The sequence below is a fragment of the Trichosurus vulpecula genome, chromosome 2 (assembly GCF_011100635.1).
Source record: "Trichosurus vulpecula isolate mTriVul1 chromosome 2, mTriVul1.pri, whole genome shotgun sequence".
Classification (NCBI taxonomy): Eukaryota; Metazoa; Chordata; class Mammalia; order Diprotodontia; family Phalangeridae; genus Trichosurus; species Trichosurus vulpecula.
Genome location: NC_050574.1, coordinates 394,989,250 through 395,000,672, shown reverse-complemented (window position 1 = coordinate 395,000,672; position 11,423 = coordinate 394,989,250). Strand labels below are relative to the sequence as shown.

At 39.1% G+C, this 11,423-nt stretch overlaps 1 protein-coding gene across 1 annotated transcript; it reads right to left on the bottom strand.

Moving 5' to 3' along the window:
- Positions 1-2,455: 2,455 nt before the first annotated feature.
- Positions 2,456-2,803, bottom strand: LOC118835822 (60S acidic ribosomal protein P1-like). Its single transcript, XM_036743100.1, has one exon. The coding sequence runs from the start codon at positions 2,801-2,803 to the stop codon at positions 2,456-2,458; it is 348 nt and encodes a 115-aa protein (XP_036598995.1).
- Positions 2,804-11,423: the final 8,620 nt, after the last annotated feature.

Sequence of the window (11,423 nt, the reverse complement as noted above, 5' to 3'; positions counted from 1 at the left end):
TGGGCTAGTTTGCTTCTCCTTAGGCAACTTGGTGGCCCCTGGCTCCTAGGGTCTCACCATATTGATGCTGAACTTGGCATAGACACCCAATTGACATAATCTACTGCAGCTCAGAACCTCCAAGCTCAAGTGATCTTGCCAGGCCAAGCAGTCCTGGTATCTGGGATTACAAGCATGTACCACCAAGCCCGCTGACAATGGACTTTTCAAGCTGAAGCTAATGTGTGGGCAAAGTGGTTATGAACACATTTCCAACCTTCAAACTTATTTAAAGACCCCAAGTTTGAAGAGGTATCTAAATCTCTGATCTAAGGAGATGTCACAAATTAATTTTAATTGTCTGGTGATTTATCTTGAATAAGTAGCATGACTAAATTGGAACTTCACTTAAAAAAAAGATGGTCTTACACAAGAAGAAGTTCCCAGTTTTAAAATCTATTTGTCTAAGATTTCTAGATATGTCTTGTAACCAGTATACCTGACCCTATCTGCATCCAGATTAGCCAGTGAAAAAGAAAACACCCTTGCCAGATCAAGTTGAAAAACTGGAGTTCCTAGTTCCTGAATATTGTGTAAGCCTCTCTGATAGACAAGTCAAAGACAACTTTATTCCTGGCCTTTGTTTTTTCACACCCTTTGTTCTTAGCCTCTTTAAAAAAAAAAGGCCCTTGTTGCTTTGCTCACCTTCTTAAGGCAAATATACATCGGATTACTTATAACCCTGACCTAAATTCAGTCCAAACTCTTGGGTCTGCAATTATATTCTAAGAGGGAAGTACTTCTTTATATAGATGCCACAGGCCTAGCCACTTCTTAATTTCTATGTATAAATCATTATGCCATTTGTATGTTCACGGGCACATTTTATGAATGTAGAAGCATAGCTACATGCATTTATCCTGGCATCCTACCAGTACCATCTTTAAAATCTATGCCTATATCTCTGCATGCCAGTGCTGTCTCTCTTTGATAAAAATCAAGAAGGATAAAGACAAGGAAAATCTTCAAAATAGAAATGGTTTGTATCACTTAAGAGTTGAGATGGAGTGAATATGGTTATAGAGTTCTTGGCAAAAGATTTGGGAATTTTCTAATCTTTTGAAGCAATGATGTTTGATGGATCAACCATAAGGCTAAGAAAAAGAAGCTCTTTCCTGAGTCTAAGATGGCGACCATCATTTCTTGTTACCAAATAAATAAGCAGGAAAAATGGCAGCAATGTTGTGCTGGTGTTAGTAAGCAAGGTTAACAAATTCAAAGTACGATTTCTTAGCCCTGAATTTTTTTCCAACTTCCATGTTTCAGAATATTGGTTATCTTTCTGGAACTAATTAACTTGGGGCTGTGGGGGTAAAGAGTTTAAGTTTCTATGTTTAAAACCTCATGTGGGCAAGATTAGTCAGAGCCCTGATGATTATACTCTGTTTTGTGACCCCAGACTGTACCTTTAATTCATTTAGGCCAACCGATTCTTAATGGCATGCTTTTGGGAAGGGGGATAGGGCAGCTGGAGGAGTGTGGATGGATTGGACAAATCCATCACTACCACGGGCATAATAATATGAAGCAAATACCTTATTGTTGAGCATTTGATATTTTGTTTTCATATAGAAAAGCCAACACGTTTAATTTGGCTTGTGAATGTCAGCAAAGTTACGATTGAAAATCTACTTTTGTGGGTAAAAAAAATTATATTCCTTCTCTTTGCTCTTTTAGATTAAGAAGGTGTTTTACATACATCATCTCATTTGATCCTAAACACAATTCTGTTTGGTACATGCTGTTATTATACAAATGAGAAAACTGGAGCTCAGAAAGCTCAAGTTATTTCCCCAGGAGCACTCAACAAGGAGCCGAGTGGTGCTAAACAGAATTCTAGCCATACTTCATCCTTGTTCCTTTTCTTCCTTTTGGAAAATTAGGAACATAAGCAACTTTTATTGAAAACAAAGCCAAAAAAAAACATTGCCCTATAAAACTATTCACAAATATTCCAAATTCTCTTTCACAGATGTTGAGTCTAACATTCAACTTGTGTTCTAGTTTGATTTTCTAACATTATTTTTAAAATTAATTAATTTATTTCTAGCTTTCAACATTCACTTCCATAAGATTTTGAGTTCCAAATTTTCCCCCTCCCTCCCTTCCCCTCACCCCAAGGTGGTATGCAATCTGATATAAGCTCTACATATACATTCATATTAAACATATTTTCACATTAGTCATGTTGTAAAGAAGAATTAGAACCCATGGAGGAACCACAAGAAAGAAGAAACAAAAAGAGAGAGAGAAAGAGAGCAAATAGTATGCTTCAATCTGCATTCAGACTCTGTAGTTCTTTTTCCAGATGTGGATAGCATTTTCCATCGTGAGTCTTTTGGAGTTGTCTTAGATCCTTGCATTTCTTTTTTTGTTTTTTTGAGTCAAGCTTTTTATTTAATGTTACAAAAAATATCTAGTCAAACAGACCAAAGCCCATGTCATCATCGGACTCCTTGGATTCTTCTTTTTTTGCTTCCTCTTTCTTCTTCTCCTCAGCCGGGGCAGCTGTGCTAGCAGGAGCAGCCCCTCCAGCAGGGGCAGCACCACCAGCTGCTGGGGCAGGTCCACCAACTCCTACATTGCAGATGATGCTTGCAATGTTTACATTGGACAGGGCCTTTGCAAATAATCCAGGCCGGAATGGTTCAACATTTACACCTGCTGCTATAATGAGGGCATTGATTTTATCCTCCGTGACCGTAACCTCATCGTTGTGAAGGATGAGGGCGGAGTAGATGCAAGCGAGCTCAGAGGCGGCCATTTCAGTGGATGGACGAGGAGACTTGTTTGTAGTGGTGCTAGTCGCCATCTGAAGTGAGGGGTCACCCTAACGCGGCCTTAGCTTCTGAAGAAGAACCAAGCACCTTACAGACAACTGAAGAGGATCCTTGCATTTCTAACAAAAATAAGTCTATCAAAGTTGTTCATTGAACAATATTGCTGTTACTATGTACAATGTTCTCTTGGTTCTGCTCACTTCACTCAGCATCAGTTCATGTAAGTCTTCCCAGGTTTTTCTGAAATCCACCTGCTCATCATTTCTTATGGAACAACAGTATTCCATTACATTCATAAACCACAACTCGTCTAACATTATTTCACATAAATATTTCCCTGAATGGACTGAATCCACAAAGTTCTCATTTCTCACATTCTATATTCTTTAGTTCAGTATACTATAGTTTGCTAAGCAATTCTCTTATTCTTCAACCAGATTTTCATTGTCACAAATAATATTACTGTGAAAACCTTTATAAGAATTATATCTTTGTCCTTCTGATTCCCATTCCCTTCCCCTACCCCACCCCAACAACTTGGTGTAGTAGTCCCAATAGTGAAATATGCTGCATTTTGAAAACACTAATGGAAATTGAGATGTGAGCCTATGATGCATTGACATTCCACAAAAGTAACAAAGGTGGAGTGGGGAAATCTCTTTGGAGCAGAATAGTAAGAATCCTAACAGCTGTGTGGTGCTTTAAGATTTACAATATTTTCTATCTTATTGAATATTGTGTGTGTGTGTGTGTGTGTGTGTGTGTGTGTGTGTGTGTGTATATATATATATATATTTGTATGACTTTTATTCATTCATTCTTCATCCACATCACAGATATGGAAACTGATGTTGAGAATGGTTAAGTGACTTGCCTAGCACCATACAGTATGTGTCTGAGACAGAATTCAAACTCAGGCCTTTCTTATTGATATTGTTGGGCATTTGCCAACTTTTCACTTTTACAAATAGGATTGCTGTCAACATCTTTGTTTTTTTTTTTCAATTTATTTAATATATTTAGTTTTCGGCATTGATTTTCACCAGAGTTTGAATTACAAATTTTCTCCCCATTTCTACCCTCCCCCCCACTCCAAGATGGCGTATATTCTGGTTACCCTGTTCCCCAGTCAGCCCTCCCTTCTGTCACCCCACTCCCCTCCCATCCCCTTTTCCCTTCCTTTCTTGTAGGGCAAGATAAATTTCTATGCCCCATTGCCTGTGTATCTTATTTTCTAGTTGCATGCAAAAACTTTTTTGTTGTTGTTTTTGAACATCTGTTTTTAAAACTTTGAGTTCTAAATTCTCTCCCCTCTTCCCTTCCCACCCACCCTCCCTAAGAAGTCAAGCAATTCAACATAGGCCACATGCGTATCATTATGTATAATCCTTCCGCAATACTCATGTTGTGAAAGACTCACTATATTTTGCTCCTTCCTAACCTATCCCCCTTTATTGAGTTTTCTCCCTTGACCCTGTCCCTTTTCGAAAGTGTTTGCTTTTGATTACCTCCTCCCCCATCTTCCCTCCCTTCTATCATCACCCACTTTTGTATCTTCTTCCTCCTTCTTTCCTGTGGGGTAAGATACCCAATTTAGTGTGCATGGTATTCCCTCCTCAGGTCAAATCTAATGAGAGCAAGATTCACTCATTCCCCCTCACCTGCCTTCTCTTCTCTTCCTACAGAACTGCTTTTTCTTGCCACTTTTATGCGAGATAATTTACCCCATTCTATCTCTCCCTTTCTCCCTCTCTCAATATATTCCTCTCTCATCCCTTAATCTGATTTTATTTCTTTCAGATATCATCCCTTCATCTTCAACTCACCCTGTGCTCTCTCTCTCTCTCTCTCTCTCTCTCTCTTTCTCTCTCTCTCTCTCTCTCTCTCTCTCTCTCTCTCTCTCTATATATATATATATATATATATATATATATATATACACATACACATATACATACATACACACATATACATATATATACACATATATATATGCATATTCCCTTCAGCTATCCTAATACTGAGGTCTCATGAATCATACACATCACCTTGGCATCTTTGCAAACAAAACAGTTTAACTTTAGTAAGTCCCTTGTGATTTCTTTTTCTTGATTACTTTTTCATGCTTCTCTTGATTCTTGTGTTTGAAAGTCAAATTTTCTATTCAGCTCTGGTCTTTTCACTGAGAAAGCTTGAAAGTCCTCTATTTTATTAAAAATCCATATTTTGCCTTGGAGCATGATACTCAGTTTTGCTGGGTAGGTGATTCTTGGTTTTAATCCTAGCTCCATTGACCTCCAGAATATTGTATTCCAAGCCCTTCAATCTCTTAATGTAGAAGCTGCCAGATCTTGGATTATTCTAATTGGGTTTCCACAATACTCAAATTGTTTCTTTCTGGTTGCTTGCAGTATTTTCTCCTTGATCGGGAGCTCTGGAATTTGGCGACAATATTCCTAGGAGATTTCTTTCTGGGATCTATTTGAGGAGGCAATCAGTGGATTCTTTCAATTTCTATTTTGCCCTGTGGCTCTAGAATATCAGGGCAGTTCTCCTTGATAATTTCTTGAAAGATGATATCTAGGCTCTTTTTTTTTTTATCATGGCTTTCAGGTAGTCCAATAATTTTTAAATTATCTCTCCTGGATCCATTTTCCAGGTCAGTGGTTTTTCCAATGAGATATTTGACATTGTCTTCCACTTTTTCATTCCTTTGGTTCTGTTTTATAATATCTTGATTTCTCATCAAGTCACTAGCTTCCATTTGCTCCAATCTCATTTTTAAGGTAGTATTTTCTTCAGTGGTCTTTTGGACCTCCTTTTCCATTTGGCTAATTCTGCCCTTCAAGGCATTCTTCTCCTCATTGGCTTTTTGGAGCTCTTTTGCCATTTGAGTTAGTCTATTTTTTAAGGTGTTGTTTTCTTCAGTATTTTTTGGGTCTCCTTTAGCAAGTCATTGACTTGTTTTTCATGGTTTTCTCACATCATTCTCATTTCTCTTCCCAATTTTTCCTCTACTTCTCTAACTTGCTTTTCCAAATCCTTTTTGAGCTCTTCCATGGCCTGAGACCAGTTCGTGTTTTTCTTGGAGGCTTTTGTTGTAGGCTCTTTGACTTTGTTGACTTCTTCTGGCTGTATGTTTTGGTCTTCTTTGTCACCAAAGAAAGATTCTAAAGTCTGAGACTGAATCTGGGTGCATTTTCGCTGCCTGGCCATGTTCCCAGCCAACTTACTTGACCCTTGAGTTTTTCAGTGGGGTATGACTGCTTGTAGAGTAAAGAGTACTATGTTCCAAGCTTGGGCGGATGTGCTGTTGATTTCAGAGCTATTACAGCCAGCTCTGCCACACCAGCACTCCTCCTTCCCCAAGAACCCCCAACCAGGATTGGACTTAGATCTTCAGCAGGCCCTGTTCTCCTGCTCTGACCCGCCACTTAATTCCTCCCACCAGGTGGGCCTGGGGCTGGAAGCAACTGCAGCTGTAGTTCTGTAGCTGCCCTACCTCTGCTGCCCCTGGGGTGGTGGCTGAACCCCAAACTCTATCACCCTGTCCCCAGCAGCTTTTCCCACTAACCTTCTCTGTTGTCTTTGGTGTTTGTGGGTTGAGAAGTCTGGTAACTGCTGCAGCTCACTGATTCAGGGAGCTAGGACACGCTCCGCCTGGCTCCTGGTCTGGTTGGTCCACACAGCCCACACTGGGCTCTGCTCCGCTCCACTCCACTTCCAGCTCTGTGCACGAAAGACCTCACCCAGCAACCATCCAGGCTGTCCTGGGCTGGAGCCCTGCTTCCCTCTGCTATTTTGTGGGTTCTGCAGTTCTAGAATTGGTTCAGAGCCATTTTTTATAGGTTTTTGGAGGGACTTGGTGGGGAGCTCACGCTAGTCCCTGCTTTCCAGCTGCCATCTTGGCTCCACCCTGTCAACATCTTTGTAAAGATGACTTTGCTTCATTCCTTCCCATCCCTGACCTTGAAATATATTCCCAGGAATAGAGTAATGTAAAAAGCTACACATTTGGAGTCAGAAAAGACCTGAGTTTGAATCCTGCCTCTAATACTTACTAGCTATTTGACCATACATATATCACTTCTCCAGTCCAAGTCTCAGCTTTTTTCATCTCTAAAATGGGGCTGATAAAATCTATATCCTTCACAGGATTGTTTTGAGGATCAAAGGAAACAATGTACAGAAGAAACTTTGCAGACTTTAAAGGTCTATGTAAGTTGTCAACTATGACTATAATAGACGGTATTACAGAGTCACAAACTTAAATTGCCCCATGGATAATTTGGTGATGAGCATCTCTGAACTTTGCTAGATTGGTGCTCTGATGGCAGATACCTGGTCTATTACGTGACCTCTACTCAAGCTCTTCCAGCTTGGTAGAATTTTCTGGACTTCATAATCATTTGGCATAGACTTCAAGAACCAGAGTCAACTCCATACCTCAATGAAGCAACAAAAGAAGAGTTTGTAAGTGGTTCCTAATCGACAAATTCTAAAATTCTATGTATACGTGCATTTTTATAGCATCTATCCCTATGGGACTAATATTCACTGCCCTCTGGACTTCTGTAGCATTAGTGTATCCAAGACTCACTTGGGTTGTATATGTTACCAAAGATTATTATCATTTTATGTATATAACTGGCTTCTTCAGTTAGATTTTAAGTCCCAACTACTTTGTATTCATAATACCTACTGCCTTGCACATAGTAGGCCCTTCATAAAGATTTGATGATGGTATTCTACTTCCATGCCTAAAGTATCAAGTATAATTTAAATAGGTGATAATTATCAAGAATCTTTTAATGGTTGGACAGTACTACCAGTCCCAGTACTTTTTTCTCCCCCTCTTTAATATATGTATACATATAATATTATAATATCATATATTATGTATTTGACATATATGATATATGGTATTATATATATTTTAAATGTATGCAATATATTATTAAATGTGTATTATTCTATATTCTATATAAACTCTGGGGGTCCTTATTCCAATTCCCAATCAAACTGGCAAGTTGAGTCAATAGAGGGTGGCTACTCTTCTCTTAGGGTACCCCTGGGGGGTTGGGGACGTTTCACCCTAATCCTGCATTCTGGTGTGTTCTCCCCAATATCTATGGGAGTTCCATATAGTATCGACCTATATTATCGATTCACCCAGTGATTAGCACACTAATATCACTTAGTTAATTAGTATCAATTATGGTTTACAAAGGATATTTTCTGAAGATATGTAATAGGAACCAAAGCACAAAAATATCCTCTTCCGAGCCAAGGACACACTTTCCCCTTGACCACTTCAGTCCTTGGGGAGAATGAGCTAAAACTCAAAGCTATTACTACAAAGCATTCATCCCACCAAGTTTACTTTCAAATATGGAATAACTATGGGATGAGTGATGCTCTTGCTACAGAAGAAACCTCAGCTATTAGGCTGATCCACTTTATGTTGTTTCCCAGGGTTGTGCCGGTACATAGGATTCAGCTGCCACAAAATGTCAGTCCAGACTCATCACAGGACCGCTGTTCCTCCAAACTTTGAAAGTCTCACAAAGCCATTCTGTGTCCAGTCTTTCTACACTTAAAAACAAGAAAGAATAGACACAGCAGAGATAGAAGCAACAACTGAACCTTATATTCATGGGCTACATGTTGACCCATGTGAGAAGGCTCATAGGCCTCTCTCCCTTCTCCTGCACTACCTTCATCACAACCAGCAAAGAGAGAGATTGAATTGCCCAGTATGCTCACTCAGTTCTGGTTCAGCAGCCACCCAAAAGGCCTTTTCTTTTCATTGTTTATAGACACGCGCGCACACACACACACACACACACACACACACACACATATACATATGTCTAGGTGTGTGTGTGTGTGTGTGTGTGTGTGTGTGTAAGAGGGCAGAAACTAGCCATGGAAGGCATGCACACGTTTTGAAGTATGAGCTCCATTCAGCATCATCAGGTCCTTCCAGAAGCAAACTCAGCAGATGCACATGCTCCCAGGAAAGCACCCTTATTGGCCAAGTGTCCCCTATTGTGTGTGTGTGTACATACGCATGTGCATATGATATACATGTAGGTATATCTATATAATCCTTCCTTGCAACAAAGAAGAATAAAGAACATGTGTATGTATGCATATATAATCATAGATTTAAAGTTGTAAGGGAACTTTGGTCCAATTCTCCCTTTCATTTTCCAGATGAAGAACTGGATAAGATAAGCAATATTTCACAATAAGTCAACTTCACAAAGGTAGTAAGTAGCAGGGTTGGAATTTTAATTCATGGCCTCTGATTCCAAATCCGGCATTCAATATTCAGCTAATATGTAGGTACGTATGTATGTAAACATATATACGAAGCAACATGGTACAGTATATGTATGTGTATACACACACACACACACACACACACACACATATTTCCTTTGTCATAAGGTAGGATTCAGTGTTGAGAATGTAGCTGGGAAATGACTATTATTTCAAGAAAAAGGCAACAGTAAAATATTTTTTCCCATCCATTTTTTCTAGGCCAAACTCTCCCTTGTGACAAAGAAAAACAATTAAGCAAAAAGTCTAAGGCAGACACCCTGTCTCACCATTTTTACAATATTCTTTTTTTTCTGATGGCTCTCCACTCCTCTGCCCTGAGGGAGGGGGTCTATTTCATTATGTCTTCTCTGGGACCTTCATTGATTTTTTCATTATTCAAAGTTCATCAGGCTTTTAGTGACATTCTCCTTTACACAGTTGTAGTAAAAATATTCTCTCTTGGTTCTGCCTGTTTACCTCATTGTCAATTTATTCAAATCTTCCCATATTTCATAGTAACTTTTTTTAACTTTTCCTTTTACTGCAAATAAGAACAAATACATAATAATAATATATTTCATTTATATTGTGCATTAAAGTTTACAAAACGCTTTCTTTCCAATGACCTTGCAAAGTAGGCAATACAGATATTATCCCCATTTCACAGGTGAGGAAACTAAAGTTTAGAATAGTTGAGTGACTTGCCCAGGGTCACACAATAAGTGCTAGAGCCAGGAATTGAATTTAACTTTTCTAGTTCCATGAAAAGTACTCTTTCATACATACTTGCTAACTTTGTGACCCTGGGCAGGTCACATAACCTCTGTCTGCCTCAGTTTACTCATATGTAAAATGGGGGCAAATAATAGCACCTACCTCCCAGAGTTGTTGTAAGGATAAAAATGAGATGACATTTGTAAAACACTCTGCAAACCTTAAAGTCTGCTGTACTTATAATTGTTATTATCTCCTTCCTCTAGTAAATGTGCTTTCTGTAAAGAATTAACTTATACTAAATGTTCCTTTAGAACAAACCAATCAACTAGGATTTACTGAGCACCTACCTATCTACGGTCTCTTTTAGTAAGGGCCAACTTTTGACTTTCAGAATTGTAGAGAGTCCTTTTCTTGGACTGAAAAAGACTTGATGATTCATATAGGAAGATTAGCCAGCAGGTGGAGCTGTAGAGTCAAGGACCCAAGAGGTAGAGAAACTGGCTAACCATTATCTGGGGGGAAACTCATTCATAAAGGAGCCCAGTCACAACAGTCTCAGGAAGGTAAATATCCAGGAGACAAAACCAGAACTAGTACTGACAATTCAAGTCACAGTTAGAGAGGCAGGGACTGTAGCATGTAGACTGCCAGGACCTTGTTTTCCCTATCTGAATGTCCCAGAAGCATTTCAAATTCATCATGTGGTATAATGAATAGGACATTGGAAGTGGAATTATAAAGACCTGGGTTTGAATCTTGCCTCACTGTCTGTGTGATTCTAAGTAAGCCACTTAACCTCTCTGGGCCTTGATTTTTTCATCTGTTCAATGGGGAGGTTGTATTCGATAACCTCAAAGTGCCCTTGTATCTCTAAAGCTATGACTCTATGGTCATAGGTCCCAAACTAAACTTATTATCTTTCCCACTAAGCCCCCCTCTCTTCCTAACTTGACTACTCCTAGGAAGGTACTTCTTCTATTCGCCAACCTTGAAATGATCTTCACCTCTTGCTCACTCCTAATAAACAATCAATTACCAAATCTTGTCAATGCTAACTCCCCAACATTTCTTGCATCTGTCTCTTTTTCATTGTATAGCAGAGACTACCTTAATTCAGGAAACTTTTGCCTAGCATATAGCAACATAGTTGGTCTCTCTGTATCTAGCCTATCTTCTCCCAAAAACATCTCCTATGTAGCTGCTGATCTGGTGTTCCTACAGCACAAGACTGGTCGTGTTCCTCTGCTGTTTAAGCTTCGATGGAGAAAATAATAATAACTCGCATTTATATAATGCCTGGAGATTTGCAAAGCCCTTTGTGTTATCTTATTTCATTTCCACAACAACCCTAAGAAATAGTTGCTTTTAGTATCCCAATTTTATAGAGAAGGTAATTAAAGCCAAGAAAGGTTGAGAGATTTGCTCAGGGTCACAGAGCTAGTGTCTGATGTAGAATTTGAACTCGGCTCTTCCTGACTCCAGTTCTCTATCTACTGTGCCACTTACCTGCCCAATTATGAAATGACCCAATCACTCTGGAAAATTGGAATTATACCC

Coding starts and splice junctions, on each gene's coding strand:
- LOC118835822 (XM_036743100.1), bottom strand. CDS start 2,803: ATGGCCGCCTCTGAGCTCGCTTGCATCTACTCCGCCCTCATCCTTCAC.